The sequence below is a fragment of the Suricata suricatta genome, chromosome 7 (genome assembly GCF_006229205.1).
Source record: "Suricata suricatta isolate VVHF042 chromosome 7, meerkat_22Aug2017_6uvM2_HiC, whole genome shotgun sequence".
Taxonomy (NCBI): domain Eukaryota; kingdom Metazoa; phylum Chordata; class Mammalia; order Carnivora; family Herpestidae; genus Suricata; species Suricata suricatta.
This window is the reverse complement of record NC_043706.1, coordinates 125,994,613-126,016,178: the sequence shown is the minus strand read 5'-3', so window position 1 is coordinate 126,016,178 and position 21,566 is coordinate 125,994,613. Positions and strand designations below refer to the sequence as shown.

The 21,566-nt window shown below is 38.0% G+C and overlaps 1 protein-coding gene across 5 annotated transcripts in view; it reads left to right on the top strand.

Annotated features, from left to right (window-relative positions):
• Window positions 1–2,736: 2,736 nt before the first annotated feature.
• SHPRH (SNF2 histone linker PHD RING helicase) overlaps window positions 2,737–21,566 on the top strand; it is an 84,252-nt gene continuing 65,422 nt past the window's right edge. For 3 of the 5 annotated variants that reach the window (XM_029944605.1, XM_029944603.1, XM_029944606.1), the window contains exons 1-9: window positions 2,737–2,913; window positions 8,205–8,875; window positions 11,398–11,527; window positions 13,684–13,902; window positions 14,985–15,063; window positions 15,800–15,950; window positions 17,617–17,725; window positions 18,369–18,625; window positions 20,440–21,099. In XM_029944605.1, the coding sequence (XP_029800465.1) occupies window positions 8,237–8,875; window positions 11,398–11,527; window positions 13,684–13,902; window positions 14,985–15,063; window positions 15,800–15,950; window positions 17,617–17,725; window positions 18,369–18,625; window positions 20,440–21,099 (2,244 nt within the window). In that variant the 5' untranslated portion in view covers window positions 2,737–2,913; window positions 8,205–8,236. Of the gene's footprint in view, window positions 2,914–2,986; window positions 3,124–8,204; window positions 8,876–11,397; window positions 11,528–13,683; window positions 13,903–14,984; window positions 15,064–15,799; window positions 15,951–17,616; window positions 17,726–18,368; window positions 18,626–20,439; window positions 21,100–21,566 lie in introns of those variants that run through there. The other 2 variants (XM_029944604.1, XM_029944607.1) reach the window with 2 other exon arrangements.

Here is a 21,566-nt window from a genome sequence, read left to right as displayed (position 1 = left end):
TTGAAAATGTGTGCGCTTGACTGCTTGACCTAAGTGGATCAGAGACTGGGGTTAGTTCTCCTATTAATCATGCCACTTGGTAATCATGGTTTCAGTAACTGGGCAGATTTTCTGATTGAAACTTCCTCCCTAGTTAGGGGCACCTTACTCACAGACTATTGTTTAAACCTTTAAGAAAAAATAGCCTTGTCATAAGCTTTGGTTAATAATATCACTGTGTACATAAAACAAACCCCTGCTGATGTATTTTGAGTGATGAATTATGTTTTTTGATCTTCTGTATTGTACCTCGTTTCTATTTTGATTTTCTGTTTTTCCTACCATGGAAATAATAATTTTTCTGGAAGTAACAAACAATGTAATCATTAGAAAAATGATGTAATCACCTATGGTATATAAGACACCAAGTTTCACAGTAAAGTGTGGTCTCTTCCACCATTCGTGTTGTCTGTGTTCTTTCTTATAGATATTTCACCGACACCAACCCCCTACTCAGAGACCCTTAGACTCTGGTGCGTGGGCTGGTCCCCCGCAGGCTATAATAAAGTTACTGTCCCCAAAAGGAACTTGATGTATAGCTTTGGTCTAGTGAGACCACACAGAAAGCAAAGGGTCTGACTGCCATCACATTTATAGTTTTAAGAAGCAGCTGAACTCTTCAAACACTGAGTACTTCACGTATTGGTTTGTATCATGGTTATACTTATGAAAGGGCATTAGATCCTTAGTATCTGAAAGGTGGATGAACTCAAATTTTTGGAGGGGTAAACAGGTGTTTCACAGCTGGGAGCTTACAGATACCTAACTGCAAAATGAACCATGTTTTCTAAAACTAGCTCAGGTGATTCTAATATTGAAACAGAGAATTTACTCCATAGAGAAAATATTTCTAAAAATACACAGGGCATGCAAATATAGGATTGAATATACCATTGGAATATTCAATAGGAAGAATTTTGCTTAACTGTAACTACTGAGTGATAGAGTATAGACTCCATCTCTGTAGTTGAAACTGCATCTCTGCACACTTACAACTGAATCTCTGTAGTTTAATATGTGTACAGGCTAACAATAATTATGTCTGTAGAGATTAATTACCCCAATTAAGGTGAACAAAGATGAAATGATGTCGTGTTAATTTTTACATATTTCTGCATGGCACCAGTTGGACTTAGCCAAATTATGACCTTAGTTCTCTGCTCCAATGGTAAGAAGTGACATAAAAACATCAAAGATAACCTTTTTCAGTCCAATATACATTTAAATGCTGAGTTTCAAATTGCACTTCCAAAAGAAAGGGCCCATTGTTTTGTATTTTTTTTAATTTTTTAATGTTTTTTATTTATTTTTGAGAGACAGAGAGAGATAGTGCGAGCTGGAGAGGGTCAAAGGGAGAGGGAGACACAGATTCCAAAGCAGGCTCCAGGCTCTGAGCTAGCTGTCAGCACAGAGCCTGACATGGGGCTCAAACCCACGAACCGTGAGATCATGACCTGAGTCGAAGGTGGACGCTTAACCGACTGAGCCACCCAGGCGCCCCCATTGTTTTGTATTTAGTAAAATGACCAGATCTCCAGTGAAGAACTCCGCTTGCCCACTGCTCCAGCATTTGCACTTCTTTTTCAACTTGCCTCATGAGGCCTGGAATAAGGTAACTGATTTCTGCCTAATTTTACAGGGTTTACTTTATGTAAATGGCTTCTTTCAGGCTTAGAGGTCTGTGATGAAGCTCCATATTGCATACGATATGACCACTCTGAACTGTCTGCAACTACAACGGATGTTTTCTTGGACAAGAACTTACTTCTGTGCTTCTGACCACACATGCCGAGACGCCCCTTTTTGAGCATTATGCTAAATCCTCATTAGATACTCATTAATCATTGAGTGCTTGATGTTTCCTGGCCCTGAAGCCTCTCAGAGTTATCCCAAAGTTAACTAAACAAGTGACGCCTGGGTGGCTCAGTCGGTTAAGCGTCCGACTTCAGCTCAGGTAATGATCTCATGGTCTGTGGGTTCGAGCCCCGCGTAGGGCTCTGTGCTGACCTCTCAGGGCCTGGAGCCTGCTTCAGATTCTGTGTCTCCCTCTTTCTCTGCCCCTCTTCCATTCACTCTGTCTCTGTCTCTCAAAGTAAAAATAAAGACATAAAAACTAAAAAAAAAAAGTTAACTAAACGTAAGCCTTCATTCATGAGGAGTCTACCTCTCAGAGGAAAAGCAAAAAAAAAAAAAAAAACCACACTAAGATATTGGGAGGCCTGCTTCAGTGCAATACATGTGGTTTTTCTTTCCTCTTAAACTATTTACTCACTTTTCCTGAGAAGCCTTTTAAAATAACTTTTCTGACAGAGATAAGGTTCATCCATACCTAGAAAGAGGCTGCTTTCAGGAAGCAATAACAAAGGTGCCTTTGCAGAACTCTCTTCTGCTTTTTTACTTAATCCACCAATCACTCCCGTCACTTGCTTCAAACGGAGTCCCGCCCCTTCAGCGGGGAGCTCCGCCCACCTCTAATATCTGCTTAAAGCCTCGCCTTCTCCTGAGAGGTCCCAGCCAATCTTGTACTCCAATAGCCGTTGGGCAGAGCTCTCGCGAGATTCCAACTATAACCTCTGCGAGACTTTAACGATGTGGACTTGCGCAGAAGTGACTATGAAGCTATTGCTGGAGAAAGTGGGCGGGGCGTCCGACGTGCGCGTTCGCGTTGACCTTACGTTCGCGCGCGTACCCGGCCGCTGGGAGCTGTGGTTTCTGGGCCCCCCGGGAACCCCAACACAAACCAGCGTAAAGCGCGTGTTCCCATCTCAGACGGGTGTTCGGTGGATGGTGAATGCGTGCCCGGGACGTGTGGGGGCTTTAGTGGAGCCCCGAGCCTTGGTGCAAAGTCTCAAGAGGCTTGGAGAACCAACCTAGGTAGGCGCTTGGGTGATGGAGGGTCAGAGGTCAGAGGTCGGGGGCGGAAGGCATCTTCAAACGGAGACGGAGGTCCCTGGGAGAGAAGACTTGGTTGTCTGGAGTCTAGAAAGCTAAAAGGCTGAGAGGGAGCCGCAGCGCGAGTCTCCCTGACCCTTTCCCATCCCAGACTTGGGGGCCTCTGGACCGCTAAGGCTCCCCCAGGAGAAGGTAGGGCGGTGGGAAAGGAGGCTGTGCTTCTCCCCGGGGGCTGGGTCTAGCCAGCGGTGTTTAGATCGGGCGCCTGAGGGACTGTCGCGCTCCTCGGCCTCGCGGTAGCTTGTTTGCCGGGCCTGCAGGGAGCGATCTGGCGCTGACAGCCCAGCTCTGACTCCTTGAACCGCTTTTGAGTTTTGGAGGAAAACTGAGTAGGTATCGCCCTTCTTAACACAAATGTCCCTGGAGGCTGGAACTGGGCAGCTGCCTAGTTTCTAGGTGCTCTGGGTTGTAATGTAAACGGGGGGCGAGGCTTCTAAGTTAGTCTGAAAGTTCTGTTACCTTTGCAGTCAGATTGATTACATTCGCCCCAAAACCACCCTTGTAGGTTGTACATTTTGCCTCCGTGGTAGTTGATAGGTTTATGAACGAAGATTTGTTATCTGATGATTGACTATCATTGTCAGATATACAGTATTATTAAAATAATGGCCATTAATCTCGTGACTTTTTTCTAAGTGACTGGACATTAATCAGGAGGTACAAATCCTAGACGTTTGATGTTTTCCTACTTGTCCTTAAAGCTTTGATTGAATAAAATACAATAACTTTCAAGTCATTACAGGTATTGAACATTATTTCTTTGAGTGGTAGCAAGAATGAGAAAACTCACGAATAGAAAATATCTGTACTGTCACGAGAAAGGCTCTTTGGTTTATGATCAGAAACCACGCTGGAAGCTGAGTACTGTTGGGCATTAGTGAGATAAGGGTGCTATACTGGGTAACCTGCTCTTCCTAGAGCTTCCCAGGTCGAGTTAGACAATGAGCTAACAGTTGAGAATAAAATAGTTACCTTTGAAAGATGCTATTATATATGTGTCCTCTTTTTGCCCAACCCTAAAAGAACCGCACTTGTAGGATTATTAAAACAAATCTTTTATTAAGATTTCAGCCTACAAGATTTGGGGGAACAGGATGTGCTGGTGAAAAAGCTTCTTACAGGGGCATTTTTCAAGTTTATGTGACTGACATATATTTGGGGGTTCAATAGATTAAAATAAAATACTCTCATCTTGCTGGAGTTACTACTACAGAAAGATTGTGGTAATGCAAGATCATTAAGAGCTTTTCACTAATCAGGAATGAGTGGGCTTTGCTTCCACAAGGCTCACCTTGGGCAGCAGGGTGACAGATGTATACTTTTTGCTCCTCATAGCCTAAATCCAGGTCTATCGTGGATTTGTTATAATTCGGATTTGTAGGTGTCTTTTAATATAGAGATAATAATTTGGAAGGGGGAAATTTTGAATTTAAGTTTAATTGGTAACCATTTGTTATAATGTCTTAGTAACTTAACATTTTATGCTTATTTTTCTAACAACTGTCTTTGTTTTCTGTTGAAGATATAGGTCAGTCAGTTTTCTCTATCTCATTCGGGGCCAGAAAGGGTAAAGAATAGTTTCACATTACCTATAATCTTCTAGAATGTGGTTAAGAGACTCTTGTCCAAAAAGAAACATGACACTTAAAAAAGAAGGAGGATATTTGGTATTTGGGGAGTTCAAGATAACTTGTTTCACCTTATTTGGTATATCCTTTCCATTCTGGCATTGGGGGTTCAATGTTGAATAGGATACTATTTCTGCCCGGCTTTCAAATCCTTCAGGTTAGAGCACTGTAGCAGTTGGGATCAAGGAGGAGAGATCCTTAACTCAGCATGCCCAGTATGGAAGGTTTTCCTGGGAAGACTGGACAGCAACAGCCAGAAAAGTGTAAATGGGCATTTTGAGCAACAGGCTTTTTACATTTAAATGTAGGACAATTAAATCAAGCGTGGTCCATATTTGAAAACTGCATATAATTATGTTTTACCCAAACACTGATATTTAAGAGGGAGGAATAAGAAATAGAATGACCAAAAATGGGATTCATGTGGTATGAAGAAAACCAGAAGGATTTGGAATATGATTAGAGATTTATAGAATTTTACTAGCACTTGACTTCTTAGCTTCCAGTTAATATTATGGTTGTAAATAATTTTCATCAAATAATAGCTCCTGTTGTTCAAGATATTATCTATCCCTAGATAGAAATCCCTTAAAAAAAGAGTCAACCAAAACAAGGTGATGATGATGATGATGATGATGATGATGATGATTTTGAATCATGAATGTATGCTCAGTTCTGGTTTAATGGGCTGGGGTGTACATGAGCATCAGGATTTTTTTTAAGTTTTCCCTGATGATTCTAACGTGTAGTCAAGTGTAAGACACACAGATCTATGGTCCCTGCCACATTAAAGTTGGATTATTGTAATATATAATTTATAGTTCTGAGGGAAATGATAATAGCAGCTACCACTCCACTGAATATATTCCAAATTTCTGTTAACTATACTATTGCACTTACATTGTTTTTTACATTTATTTATTTATTTTGAGAGAGACAGAGACAGAGAGAGACAGAGAATCTCAAGCAGGCTTTGCACTACCAGTGCAGAGCCCAGCGTAGGGCTCAAATTCAGAAACCGCAAGATCATGACCTGAGCCAAAATCAAGTGTTGGACTCTTAACCAACTGAGCCATCCAGGTGCCCCAGTATTATTTCTAAGCACAGTCCTGGCATCCCCATTTAGAAACAAGAAACCTGGCACAGAGAGGTTAGGTTTGAGAACTATTCCTCTGCCACACAGTCACTCAGTGCCAAAGCTAGAAATAGACCCTTTTCTCCTGTAAGCCACGTTGTTTCGCAGCTGTGAGACTCTATAGCCATTTGTTTTGGGGCTTTTAGGTTAACAATTCCATAATTACCGTGTTATTAATATTATGGTTGGTGTAATAGATTGTGTAACCCCCTACCTCATATCCACACTCCTTGCCTTGAGTTCTATCCAGTAACGAAGTTTGGTACTTTTCCCCTCTTGACTTTGGGTCCATTTGTGTGATTTGCTTTAGCTCATGGAACCTTGTGCTTTTGCTGTGACCACATTTTGAAGAGTACTTGTATGTTTGGATTCACACTGTTACACCTCAGCCACGGCCTTACGTACGTTTGTGGGTTGTTTGGCTGGTCCTAGGAAGATTCAGGCAGAGTTGAACTGCTCCTCCAAAAACCTAGCCTCAGTCAGCCAGGCGTCAGCTAACCTGCAAATCTGTGAGAATAAATGATTGCTATCTCAAAACATTGAGCTTTGAGGTGGTGTGTTAGACAGCATATTTGTGGTCATAGTTAACCTATAAGCTGATTAGCTGAACTTCTCAAAGTTCCAGAATGACCAAATTCGAGTCTACTAGCCTGTGTTCTGTGAGAATTGGGCAAAGATAAACACATAGGTTAATAGAGGCTTCCTGAATTGTTGTTCCAAGATAATAGAGGAGATAGGATGCTTAGAGTTAACCATAGTAAGGGATTGATTTTTAGTCTATTACCTGCACATTCATAAAGCAGTCACTACCTAAGGAAATGGAATTCTCATGATGGACTTAGACTGACAATGCTTGATAGCTTTTTTGCAGTTTTGTGACTGTTTTTAATATTTGCCCTGTCCAGTGTAGTAGCCACTAGTCACATACGGCTATTGAGCATTTAAAGTGTGGTTAGTAAGACAGGAGCTGAGTTTATGACATTACTTAATTTTATTTAAAGTTAAAAAGCCACATGTGGCGTGGCTACCAAGAAAATAAATGTTATTCATTTATCATTTTGTTATGAAGTTGCTCATTTTATCTAGATTTTTCAAATTTATTGAATAAAGCTATTCCTAATAGTCTCTTATAATTTTAAATCTTTCCTGTATTTACTTTTTGTGCTTTTAAAAATCAGCTTTATTAAGGGGTGCCTAGGTGGCTTAATTGATTAAACCTCTGACTCTTGATTTTGGCTTAGGTCATGATCTCATGGATCTTCTTGGGTTTGAGGCCTGCATTGGGCTCTGCACTGGTTATGCAGAGCCTGCTTGGGATTTTCTTTCTCTCTCTCGCTCTCTCTCAAAATAAATAAATAAACTTAAATAATGTAAGTGAAATAGCACAGTTAACAGAAATTTGGCATATATTCAGTGAGTGGTAGCTGCTATTATCATCTCCCTCAGAACTATAAATTATATATTACAATAATCCAACTTTAATGTGGCAGGGTGGGGACCAGAGATCTGAGGCACATCCTTGCCGCTCGTAACCACTAACCTGCTTTCTATCAGTAGGTGTTTGCCTTTTCTAGAATTTCACATAAATAGAATCAGTCATACAGTATATGGTCTTACACATCCTTTTTCTTTTTCCAACTACATTGTTGGAATAGGTGGACTAGGCATCAACCATCATTACAACTTTATGATTTAATCTCTGAGTTGTTTTGTGTTTCATGTAGGAATTGGCTATTTTGGGAAAAGTTTGGTTTGGGCCTACATAATACAGGCTGCTGTCAGACCAGTTCCTCTGCGAAGATGACAAAGCTTTCTTTTTCTTTTTTTTTTTTTTTTTCCTTTTTTTCTTCTCTTTCTTCCTTTATTGTCTCTGCTCCATTTCCCCTGGTTGCCATCACCACCTTTTTTCCCCCCAGCTATTCCTGTTATCTTTTTATCTGCTAATCCACAAAAAGAAATACATTCTGTATTTTCGTCTTCCTCTTTTGAAAGAGAAAATATTTTTTCAGAATTTTTAAAAGTTCTGTAGACTCCTTGGAATTATAAAACAAAATTGAACTTTTGTTGTGATGATTGTGAGTTCAAGTGTTAATAAAACACTTCAAATATATGTTTCCAAGGTATTTGAGAGATTTACCTTACTGTCATGCTGCTCATTAAATGTATTTTTAGAATGCATTTTATTTCATACAACATGTTAAGTTTATTGAATGTATCCATTGAAGGACTATTATGACCTTTAGAATTTCTATGATACATGAGATTATGGCCAAAGTGGTCCTTACTTGTATTTGACTTGTTAAAAAAAAATTATCCATTGCTTTATGTATCTCTCTGAAGATTTCATATATTGTATGCGGGCTATTAGTTCATGGTGAATTCTTCATCTGAGAACACTTTAATACTAAAAGCCTCTCTTGTAATGATTACTTGTTGCATTTGTCTTCTAGAGTTCACATTTACCAACCAAGAAAACTTGAAAATGAGCAGCCGACGGAAACGTGCTCTTCCAGTGAGAGTTGATGAAGAAAAGCAACAGCAGCTTCATTGGAATATGCATGAAGACAGAAGGAACGAACCTCTCAGCCTAACTGATGAGGAGCCTCCCGGCTCAGGTTCAGATTTCTCTTCTGCTCACTGCATCATCCTAGATGATGGTCTAAATGAAGGAGTGGCTCACAAAGATAAGAAGAGATGTTCGGAGGCAGTAAGCACCTCAAAATCAGCTGATAAAGAAGAAACTGGTGGCATTTTTTCTCCTTTGTCTGTAAAGCTGAATGTTGTAATTTCTCCCTCTCATTTTGATAATTCTTGGAAGGCATTTCTAGGAGAATTAACTCTTCAGCTTCTTCCCGAGCAGAGTTTAACTGAACATTTTTCAGAAAGGAGTTTTACACTGATGAGTTCCGAGTCAAGCAGTCAGTTCCTGATTTATCTTAATTCAGAAAGTGAAGATGTAGAGAAACAAGAAAAAGGACTCAGCGAGCCAACCAGTATTTGTGATAAGAGTATTCGAGTGGAATCATCTTTCAGTGGTGAAATGCTCGAAGACTTAGGGTGGCTACAAAAGAAGAGAAGAATAAAACTTTACCAAAAACCAGAAGGGAATCACATTATCAAGGTACTCAGTTCTGTGGTGTGTTTTAAGGTTCTTCTGCATTGGGCAGTCCCATTTTGAAGTTAACGTAGAAAGAAGCCAGCAATAAACCTTTCATCATAAAGTTCCAAGGTGTACTTTGTTTTGGGCTTTCAGTAACTATAAGGTATATATACTTCCAGCTGACCATTTCCAGGCTGTCCTTTTTCAGGATATCCTGATGCCTCCCTTCCAGCTCTGCTCTCAGTGTCTTCTTTGGTCCTCAACATCTCTCCCTCTTCCTGTAGTGGTTCTTTATTGCCCTGCTGCCCTTTTCAACTCCATCTGCTTTGTCTCTGGAATGGTATAATATAAATGAAATGGAATTCTTTTCTTCACCGCCTACAGAATTAAGTGTAATCTGGGGTATAACTCCCTTCAATGATAGACCTTGTCTACTGCTCCAGCTTCCTCCTTTATCACTCTGCTTTTTATTTTGTCCCAGAAATTCCAAATTGATTTTGTCCTGCACATTTTCTGGCTCTGTTTCTGCATCTTTGCTTTGCTTTCACAATCCCCTCCGTCTGGGTTGTTCCCTTCCTTTTCTCTAATAACCCCTGGGCATTCTTTTAAGATTCAGCTCTGAGTTAACTTCTTGAGGGAGATCTTTTCATAAACTTCATGGATGGTGTTACGTGCCCTTCCCCCATAACACTGTACAGATGTTTATTTTTGCGTTGGCCACTTGTACTGTACTTAGAGTTTAGAGTTTTCTTGTTCAGTAGACTATAAAGTCATTTGTCTTCACAGCCTAGTAAAATGTTTGATACTGAACAGATTTTCAGCAAATGAATGAGTAAATTTGTAATTCATTTCAGGCTCTGTTATTTATTAACCAAGTAACTTTATGTGAATCATTTAATTTCAGCATCTTTCTGTATAAAATGTAAATAATAATCATTCTTTTTACCTCATACAATCGTGTTGACAATCAGGTGAGATAATGTAAGTAGACATACTTTATAAACTATGAGGCAGGTTAATATGTCTTCATGCCAAAACTTAAAAGGATAAGAAATTCTAAAATGTTAAATTCAGGGGCACCTGGATGGCTCAGTCAGTGAAGTGTCCAACTTTGGCTCAGATCATGATCTCATGGTTCACATGTTCAGGCCCTCTGTAGGGCTCTGTGCTAACAGCTCAGAACCTAGAGCCTGCTCCGGATTCTGTTTTTCCCTCTCTCTCTGCTCCTCCTCTGCTTGCATGTGCACTGGCTCGCTCTCTCTCTCTCTCTTTCTCTCTCTCTGAAAAATAAATGAACATTTAAAAAAAGATTAAAAATATTAAATTAAATGTCAAATTCACCTTTGTTTGGTTGAAAACTGCCCTTTGAGTCTTTCTCACATTAAAAAACAATTGTATTGGTAGCCCTATCTGTAGTTACAGAATTGACAAAAGGAAAGGAGAAAATTTAGAAGCACTAGATTGTATTAAATTCTTCTTCCCTGGGCAATGAAACTTTGCAGCCACGTATTCCCTCTCTTTATTAATCGTGAACGCCAAAATTGTGGCTTGGTGATAGCAAATATGTAAGAATTTGTGGCTTATGTATCTGTGTTCTGTCTAAATTCCCCATAGACTTGATCTCTTCTGTGTTCTTACCCCAATTTGCATAAATATTTAAACATTTATTGCTGCCATAGTAAGCTAACTCTGGATGGATACCAGGCTGAGTACAAATATATACAAAAATATATTCTTGTTGCTTATTCCCATATAAGGCTGGTTTGGATTCTTGTTCTTTAGTAGAATATAAGACTCTCCATGATTATGGAATCAGGTCCAGGATAATTTAGGGAAAAGAAAGAAAATGCAGGTAGTGAGAATATACCATTAGGAAGTTTTAAAATTGTATTTTCTAAGCTATATCATAATAGGCTTCTCTCCATTTTGCAGATGACAGTGCTTGGGTCAAAATAAATCGATTACTTTGCCTGTTTTTTTAGCTCCTAAATACCAGTGCTAGTATTCAACTTCAAGTCTTTTGACTGCAGAACTTCATACTGCATTGTTTTGCCAGAATCAAGCTATATTACATCAATTAAGATCTGTTTTCCTATACATTGTAGTATTTGATCTACTAATAGCTCTACTCAAACCTAACTGTGCTTAAGAATCCTGGCATATGCATCAGAATATTCTGGAGGAATCTGTATTTTTAATCAATTTCACTGATTTTTTTGATACTCATCAAATTTGGAAATTATTGATTTAGTAAATGAAATTGGTGTTCTCATCACATTATCCCAGGTTCAGTTCCAGTTCAGGAAGTATTTTTTTCTAGCAACTTGAATGGTGCATTACACATCATAGGCACCGCATTTGTAGAACGAATTTGTTATTGAAAGTAAAAATTTGTAAGAGAGACTTGGTAGGTACATATTTAATGTTTGTGGGGCATATACTGTGAATATCTTTAAAAACCGTATAAAAACCTTTTTTTAATGTCCTCATAAAGAATATAATAGTACAATTAATACTATTTTATGTTGATTAATCTTTTGTAGGTTGGAATATATCTTTTGGAAGGTGGCCTAGCAAAACTAGACTTTTTGAGTGATGCAAATTCAAGAATGAAGAAGTTTAATCAACTTATGAAAAGAGTGATGGAAAAGTTGTACAATTTTATTATTCCAGGTAAACTTAAAAATTGCTATTACTTGGGACACCTGGGGGCTCAGTCAGTTGAGCGTCCAACTCTAGATTTTGGCTCAGGTCATGATCTTATGGTTCGCAAGATCAGCCCCATAATCAGGCTCTGCGCTAACAATGCACAGCCTGCTTGGGATTTTCTCTCCCTCGTTCTGCCCCTCCCACACTTGTGCATATGCACATGCTCGCTCTCTCTCTCTCTCTCTCTCTCTCTCTCACTCAAAATAAATAAATAAACTTTAAAAAATTGGTATTACTTGAAGAGTTGTGGGTTTTTCCCAAATCCTAATCATAACAACCAAAAAACCGATGAAACCCTAATAAAACTAAACAGTCTTTATAAAACCACTGTGTGACAAAATTATACATATATGAAATGCCCCTACTAATTTGTGTCTTTATTTGCTAAATACTGTGCTTAGCCTAGAGTAAGTACTTAAGAAATGTTTGCAGAGTCAGAGTCTAATGGAATCGGAGCTGATTGGAATTTTTGCATTATTCTTGTGCTTTTATTTTGTTATGGCCAGAGATTCTTGGCTGGCCTTATTCCACCTCTCCTTTGCAGTCTGACAAATAATCTCAAGAGCCTGCTTCCCATAAAGACCAGTTATCTTTGCTACTGTTTCTTGCCAAGATGTTGCATCCTTGGTCAGGACTGCAGCTTCAGAGTTGTCTGCTGTTGGTTACCAAGGGGAGAGTGTGGATGGCTTGGTGCAGCCCATCAGCACTACTGGAAAAACGGCTCACATTCTCCAAACCCTGCTCATGGTGGGTCAGCATTATTTCAGGTGCAAATTGTAGAACATTTTCATACTGGAATATTTGGGAAGTCACTTTCTAAGCTTGACTGTTGAGTTGTTTCTGCAGTACATTCTTTGCAATCAGAATACGAATAAAAGTAGGGGCGCCTGGCTGGCTCAGTCAATAGAGCATACAACTCTTGATCTCAGGGTCATGGGTTCAAGCCCTATGTTGGGTGTGAAGCCTATGTAATTAAAAAAAAATTACTAATAAAAGTAAATCATTTTGCATGTTAAAGCCTTTAAAAAGGAGGACAATCTCTGGTTTCATGATTGGAAGGGATGCTTTTAAGTATATCTAGAATTTTTAAGGTTATGGTAAGAATTATTCTGCCTTTTAAAAATAATACAAGTTGAACTTTTCAAAGGAAAACATCAAAGGATTTCAAAGGAAAACTTCCAATTTAGTGGTCAATCCTAGATTACACAAGAAGAGTAAGTTTGAAACAGCCACACATACATCTGGATATTCGTTATAAAATTTTGAAAATCTCACATGGCATATTTTTTATTGAAAAAAGTAAATTATGTATTTTGTGTACAGTCTTCATTCTAGGGCATATTCTGGAACAGTTCAGAAATAAATCATAAGCTAAAGTGGGTTTGTACATTTATCCAAGATTTTGAGGGTTTTTTCATGTTTTAGTAGGCATAAAAGACTTTCACAGGGCAGTTGTGCCCAAGAAATGAATCTGATATTTTTACAAATTTGTATTAATGGCTCAAGCACTTCTCCTTCTCCTACTTGGCTCCTGCTGCTACTAAATGCCTATCATTTTTTGGCGTAGAAATAATGGGAACCCTTGTTTTACTAGACAGAGAAAAGTTATGTCTGCATATGGAGTTTTTTATGTTAAGATATAAATGTGAAATAAATTATCCTTTTATAAACTGCAAAAGGTACACACATTCAAATGTTTATGAAGTGTCTGCACTGGGCAAAGCATGCTCCAGCTACTCTGAGGAGCTATGAAAACAGAAGGTGGCCTTTGCATTACAGTGCAGCGCATGAAGAAAGAATACACATAAATGATTGCACTACCAGACAGATTGCAAAGTAGTACTATATCCAAATAGAAAGGTATTACAAGAGCACAGGGGAAAACATTAATTCTAACCAGGGAAAACAAAAGAAAATGCCATGGAAAAAGTATCTTGAAGGATAGATGGGTAGATTTTTCATCAGTGAAGAAGTAAGAGTAGGGCCTTCTAGTCCCAAAACACACTGAGCAAGGCGCCAGAGTTTGAAAAATGCATAGTGTGTTCTTAGGATAAGAATTGTTTGTCAGTGATATAAAGCGGATTGGGTTGTTTTGAGGACATTTATTGTTGGATGTACAGATGTGTTGGAAGAGGATGAAGAAGAGTCAGAGAGTGAGCCAGAGGGACAGGACATTGATGAGCTCTATCAGTTTGTGAAGCAAACACATCAGCAAGAAACCCAGTCTGTCCAAGTGGATGTCCAGCATCCTGCGTTGAATCCTGTCTTGAGACCGTACCAAAGAGAGGCTGTCAACTGGATGCTGCAACAGGAGCGTTTCAGAAGCGCGCCCGCTGGCGGCAAGTATAAGATGCTTAGAGACATTGATCTGAGGCATTACATGAGAGACAATTAGGAACTAATTAAAATAGAACGAGTTTTCCTATGAACAAAATGGTAGTCTAAGAAAGTCTTTGAAATTGAAAGCCAGAGAAATTCATTTGTAAGTTACCTTACTGATTTTACCTGTTTCTTTTATTTCAATGATACAGTGCTAATATGAAATATTTCCATCACCCCGGAAAGTCCCCGGGTGGCCCAGTCAGTTCTCCTACTACAGCCGCTTCAGGAGGCAACTACCATCCCCATACATTAGTTTTGCCTGTGTTTGAAACGATAAGCAAAATGGCAAGATGTGGAACACAAGGCAGGGGAGAAGTCGGCCTCTTTGAACAGAATGTTTTTGAGATTCGTCCATGCTGCATATAGCAGTATTTCATTCTTTTTAATCTACAGAATGGATTTTGGTGATTAAATCCTATGTGTCATTTAATAGTTTTGTTCCTTGTGGTTCCCATTAATTTAAGCTTTTTAATCTTTTAATTTTTTCATTTTATGAACCCTATGCATCTGTATTCCTACTTCACCTATTAATCCCTAAAGCAGGCAACAAAATTACTTGCCGTTTCACTGGTAGATACAGACATACTTTCTAATTTGGCAGTTGGTTTGAACAACTTAAAATATTAAGGGAAAGAATGATGCAAGATTCTGGTTGAAATATACTCAGTACTTCAGTGTTTAAGATATTTTTCTTCAGTTAAATAAGATTTCCCTCCTGCTCCCAGACCCCTGTAAAAGGTTAGGTCTGATTTGGGTTAATGTATTAGCCCACGAGCATATGTCTGTTGAATTATGTAAAGACTTTAGGCAACTTGTTGAAGGATTTATAAAGGATAAGCTGTTTTCCTTCACTGTGTGGGAGTTAATTTCCTGTATTCTTTTTCTTTTCCTGCTAATCCTCTGTGATTTGCTATACTTTGTTTTTCTATGTGTATGTGGCTTCTCAGAGTCTCTTGACTACTAACTTATTTTTATTTTAATGTGATTTTCTGGCAGAAAGGAAAACAAAACTTGTTTTTATGGTTGTATTTTTCTTTAGAAAATGCCCTGCATTTCTTATGGCGAGAGATTGTTACCCCTGAGGGTTTGAAACTCTACTACAATCCGTATACAGGCTGGTAAGGCAAACTTTATGTGCTGGGTATTAAAAGTTTTATAAAAACCTATGTGAGATTGGTAGCATATGTCTTTAGCCTTGGCAGTACCTCAAGAAAGAATGCGAAATTGAAGTCTAATTAGACTTTATATTTTTACCATTTTTATATGTAAGACAAACATGAAATTAATAGTACTTGTCATTTTTCTATAAATGAATGCAAAATAATAGACTTAACATGCTTAGTTATTCATACTTAAAGAGACTATAATTTTAAATAAAAATGTCATCTTACTATGGACCAGTTCTCATATTTTCATTAAATTTGGTAATTTCTCTTGTGGAGAAGAGCACTGGGTGTTGTATGGAAACCAATTTGACAATAAACTATTTAAAAAATAAATAAATAAATTTGGTAATTTCTATTATAAAATCATAGGAATCATTAAGCATAGTAACATCATAGGTGAATCAGTAGTCATTGTCCTTAAAAGAAGGCAGACATGCGTCCTTTTATTTAAAGAAGAGAAAAAAACCAAGGTTACTTACCTATACCACTCCTGTTTCTACAGACTCCGTTGTCAGCTCAGGCAGTTTTTTCATTATCACAGTTCTTTATTCAGTGATCTAGCATTTCAAATTGTTTCACACTAAAATGTAATTTAAGAAAACTTTGACTTTTAAAACAGTTTTCTTTAGGAATAGTATAATTTTTACTTACAACCCTGTGAAAATGTTTTTCTTGTTTTTTCCCTCAGCATCATCCGTGATTACCCAAATGCTGGGCCACAGTTGCTGGGCGGAATCTTAGCAGATGAGATGGGTCTCGGAAAGACAGTGGAGGTTTTGGCTCTGATTCTGACACATACTCGACAAGACGTCAAACAAGATGCTCTCACTCTTCCTGAGGTAGGAGGAGTACCATAGGGCCGGCAAAGCAGGGGACATATGTTCTCGAGAAGCATCATATGTTCAACATTTGCTTGGCACTTAAGCCAACACTTCCAGTCTCCTCTGAAGCTAATGATTTGTAGTAGTTATTAGGTAACTTCAGCTGGGCACAGAGAATAGGATGTTTGTGACCCGGCAGGTTTTTATAAGTGATGTTGGCCAACTAGGAAGGGGTATTAGCTGTCACCGCAATTCCGTCTAGTTGGCAGAGAAACTGATAGGAAAGTACTGTGACTCCCTCAGATGTTTTGCCACTACTAGAAGCCTCCATATTGCCGCTAAATATTTTTGAGAGTAATTTTTTTTAGTTGTAGAAATCTCAGATATGTAAGTCATAGAATCTAATACTTAAAACTTTGTTAAAAGAGGAAGTAGCTTTGTAATTAGATGGCAAAATGAATCAAACTCCAAGTCCTTGTTCTAATATATATAACTGTGTTTAGAAATATGAATTTTAGGGGCACGTCAGTGGCTCAGTCGTTTAAGCGTCCAACTTGGGCTCAGATCATGATCTCACCGTGCTGACAGCTCAGAGCCTGGAGCCTGCTTCAGATTCTGTGTCTCCCTCTCTCTCTGACCCTCCCCTGCTCACACTGTGTCTCTCTCTCTCTCTCAAAAATAAATAAAACATTGAACAAAATTTTTTAACAAGGTGGAAGGAGTTAGTATAAAAAAATGTTTACTTATTTTTGAGAGAGAGAGCATGTGTAAGCAATGCAGGGGCAGAAAGGGGGACAGAGGCTCCAAAGCAGGCTGATGTCAGGGCTCGGACTCACAAACTGCAAGATCATGACCTAAATCAGATGCTCAACCAACTGAGCCACCCAGGTGCCCCAGTTTTACAGTAACTTCTGTATTAACTTTATGATTTAACTCTCAGTAATTTCTATATTAATTCTATATTTAAACAAGTCTTTAAAAGGTTAATTTCAGAAGGAGCACCTGGGTGCCTCTGTCGGTTAAGGGTCCGACTTCAGCTCAGTTCATGATCTCATGGTTCATGGGTTTGAACTCCACATCAGGCTCTGTGCTGACAGCTTGGAGCCTGGAGCCTGCTTCAGATTCTGTTTCTCTCCTCTCTCTCTCTGCCCTTCCCCCATTCACACACTGTCTATCTCTCTAGAAAAACAACGTTTAAAAAAAAAGTTAATTTCCAAAGTTCCACATGTAACATTTAGTTAATTTAAGATAATATGTGCAATTTTAGGGGCGCCTAAGTAGTTAAGCATATGGCTTTGGCTCAGGTCAGGATCTCATGGTTTGTGGGTTCGAGCCCCACATCAGGCTCTGTGCTGACAGCTAGCTCAGAGCCTGGAGCCTGCTTCAGATTCTGTATCTCCCTCTCTGCCCCTCCTCTGCTTGTGCTATCTCTGTCTCTCAAAAAAAAAAAAATTTAATTTAAACTATTAAAAAAAGATAATATGCACAATTTTTAAAAAGTGATGGCTAGCTGTAGCCCTGTAACAAAAAATAAGGTTTCTACATATGAATAGCATATTTAGCTCTTTCTTTCATCATTTTTTTACCACTCTTTTGTATCTCCAGTAGAAGGGTTAATTTTAACAAGCAGCTCCAATTACCGAAAGCAAAACACTGTGTGACTACTGAATGTTGTTTATATCAGGGAAAAGTGGTGAACTATTTCATTCCATCTCATCATTCTGGAGGAAAAGTAAAAAACACAGAAACCCAGAATATGGAATATGAACCAAAAGAAAAAGTTCAGTGTCCCCGTAAGTATGAAATCTCTGAAAGAAAAGACCTTTTATAGTCATCTTTGTCATAGTTCTTGCATTTCTTATAGAGAGATATCTTGTAACTGTTATGAATAATTGTCTTCATAGTTTATACTTTGTATAAATGGGGTCAATTACAAGTCATATTACCTTAACAAAAGTAAAGATTTATTCTTTCATTTGATTGAGTCATTCTTTCTTGGTATAGATCTTGTTCTGTCTGTTATATTTAAATTTCTTGAGCTCAAAGTTTAAACCAGGCTTTGTTTATTCTGCAGCCTAGCCACTTCAAATTCTGCTAGCCTGCAGATGTTTCCTTTACTAATGGTAGCATATGCATAGATAATTATGAGAGGTCTTTTTTCTTTTTTAATATAATTTTAAATGATAGTTGCTTTGGAAGATTAACAAATTAATGAGTAATTCTTCTTTAGATTATTTCCATTCCAGTAAGTTATTAATACATTGAGATAAGTTTTTATTACATATTCTTCAAAAGGATGATATACAGACAACATATCTTCAATAAAAATCTTTTATTTATTTTTTTCTTAGTTTGCAGGGCATATTAAGAATAACTGCATTCTATTTTCTTAATTTCAATTATTTTGACTAAGTTAGCATATCCTTTTGCATATAGCTACACGTGTGATGATCCTGACAGCTGTGAAAGAAATGAATGGGAAAAAAGGAGTTTCCATCCTTTCCATCTATAAGTATGTCAGTTCTATATATAGATATGATGTTCAGCGGAACAGGAGTCTTCTGAAACGGATGCTGAAATGTTTAATTTTTGAAGGTCTTGTGAAACAGATCAAAGGGCATGGTTTTTCTGGGACTTTTACATTGGGGAAGAATTACAAGGAAGAGGATATATATGATAAAACAAAAAAGCAGGTAACAGAACATTTAAGTTGCTCTATGTGGTGCCTTACAGAAGGACTTAACAGATCCCACTTGACCCTGAGGCTTTTAGAGACTGAGGATAAAAAACAAACTAGGAAAATCACATATGGCTGTACCATATCTTTTCTACTTTCTTAAGAGTTTCTTCAGAGTAGAAACTGTATTTTACTAATCCCAGAGAAGAGTGCTAGGCACATAGCCAAGTACTCAATAAATATTTGAGTGCATTATATTAATGGATTAAGCATATTAAAGAGTTTAAAATAACACACACAAAAAATTTTTTTTAAAAGAAAAAAGTAGGGTGGCTAGTCAGTTGAACATCTTACTCTTGATTTTGGCTAAGGTCATGAACTCACAGTTCATGGGATCAAGCCCCATGTTGGGCTCTGTGCAGAACCCGACTTGGGATTCTCTCTCAACCTCTCTCTGCCCCTTCTTCCTTTCATACACGAGCACTCTCACTCAAAAAAAATAAACATTAGGAGAAGAGAGAGAAAAAAATAAAACAGCTCTGTCCTCATCACACTGTTGTCAGCAGTTAAAAATCTGTTCTGTAATTTAAAAATACTAATGATACCTTACATTTGTTCAGCTCTTTATATACATTTTCTATCTTTTTTACAAATTCTCACTTTTCCCGTGTCATCTTATAAAATTTTTACATTTTGTTATAAAACTGCTTTGGGGGTTATTAATTTCAAATTTGCTTTAAAAAATAACTACATAGCTATATAAACATAAATTAGGTAAATGGGGCACCTGACTGGCTCAGTCAGAAGAGCATGAGATTCTTGATCTCAGGGTTGTGAGTTTGAGCCCCACACTGGGTATAGAGATTACTTAAAATAAATAAGTAGACTTAAAATAAATAAATCAGGTAAAGAGTAACAGTAAATCAAAATGTGGAGCTACCAGCTTGTCTACTATGAAGGAAATGACAGATTAAAAAGTTTGTTTTCTAGAGTAGGGAGTATCCAGCTTTTTTCCCCAGCCAGGGTAGAAAGCTGCAGTGAACTTCTGTGCTTTTAATAATCCTTCTGTCACCAAAAAAAGGAAAATCTTTAATTAATGCCATTCATTTCAAGTGTCCCAACTCCTCTGTTCAACCTCAGCTCTGACATCACTTCCAGGAAGCTCATGCTGGCACCCACCTCCTTGTCACAGCCCCTCTCTGTTATGTACTCCCCTTGGGCAGTCTTGTACCATTGTTTCACGTTTTATTGTTCCTTCTTTCCAACAGACCTTTTAGAGACCAGGAGCTAAATATTCCTCATATTTGTATCGCCAGCATCTAACACTATGCCTGGCACAGAATTGTTATCCAGTAAATAATTTCAGGAGGAGTACAGGTAGAAAGCAGAAAGAAGGAATTTATTTGCTAATTGCAGTAATAAGTAGATGAATTTTCACTTTATTTAAATGCTGTGTTTTCATACTTGCTATGTTAATTGCCCAAGTTTGTATATTTATATATTACAAACTACCAGTCTCTTACTGATTTAGAAAAAAATATGAATTAAAAGAGGTTAATGTCAAAATATTAGTAGCTCCCTATCTAATTTTTATTCTCTTCAAATCTTACTTAGACAGTAGTAGAGCCTTAGTTTTTAGACCTGTAGACCACAGAGAGACTTCTTACAGAGGGCAGATTGAAAGCCAGTGATCAGGAGTGATTCTCTACTGGGAAAGTGGTAGCAAAAAGTGGCTATTGGATTTTATGGAAAAATCATAAATAAGGTTGGGGATTTAATTTGAGGAATGTAATTATATTGATATAAATTAATTAATCATATTTCTCATAGGCAGTAGGGAGTCCAAGGAAAATTCAGAAGGAATCCAGAAAATCAGGGAGCAAAGACACAGATTCTGAATACTTCCCATCAAATACATCTGATGATGATGACGATCCTTATTATTATTACTATAAGCCTCGGAGAAATCGTAGTAAATTCAAGAAAAAGTCTGTTCTATCTGCAAAAAAGGGAAAAGGTCAGCCTAACATCAGTCTTAATTCACAAGATCACTGTCCAGCTACCAGTGACTCTGGAATTGCTAATGTTACCACATCTAAAAATACATGTATCTTTGAAATCAAGGAAGAACATGAAACAAAGGACCAACCTGAATCTTTAAACCCTACCGATGGTGATGTGCCACAGTCTAATATTGTGAGTCCCTATAATTCCTCTGATTATCGCTTTGAGTGCATATGTGGTGAACTTGACCAGGTAGACCGTAAACCTCGTGTTCAGTGCCTGAAATGCCACCTGTGGCAACATGCAAAATGTGTGAATTATGAAGAGAAGAATCTGAAGATTAAGCCTTTCTACTGCCCTCATTGCCTTGTTGCAATGGAGCCAGTATCAACACGAGCAACTCTGATCATCTCGCCCAGCTCCATCTGTCATCAGTGGGTGGATGAAATCAACAGGCATGTGAGGTCATCATCTCTTCGAGTCTTGGTAAGGCAGTTTGGACTCTTTAAATGGATAGGAAAATGTCAATTTTTGCTTTCCTGTGATTTTTATAATCTTTATTGCTTTGTTGTTTATCCCAAAAATTAATAAGATAATTATGAAATCAGAACTTGAAGAGGAATTTGAGAATGAGAAATAAAACAGTAGACTCGGTGTTCTTTTCTGACATCAGAAGTTCAGAAGTTAAAGCACTTTGAGGTAAAAGATGTGGAAGCTTTTGAAAAAAATTCGTCATGTAAACAAAAAAGCCTTCATGTACACCTGTATCCTCTCAGACAGGAAGGCAGCCCTGTGTAATAGTAGCTGCCAGCCTCATCTCTGCCTCTTAGAGCCAGAGTCATGCTCTGATGCCTCAGTTACTTTATCGGTAAATAAGAATTTCCTCATTCAACAAATATTTATTGAGCACCCCTAACATGCCAGGAACTGTGCTAAGTTCTAAAATTAATACC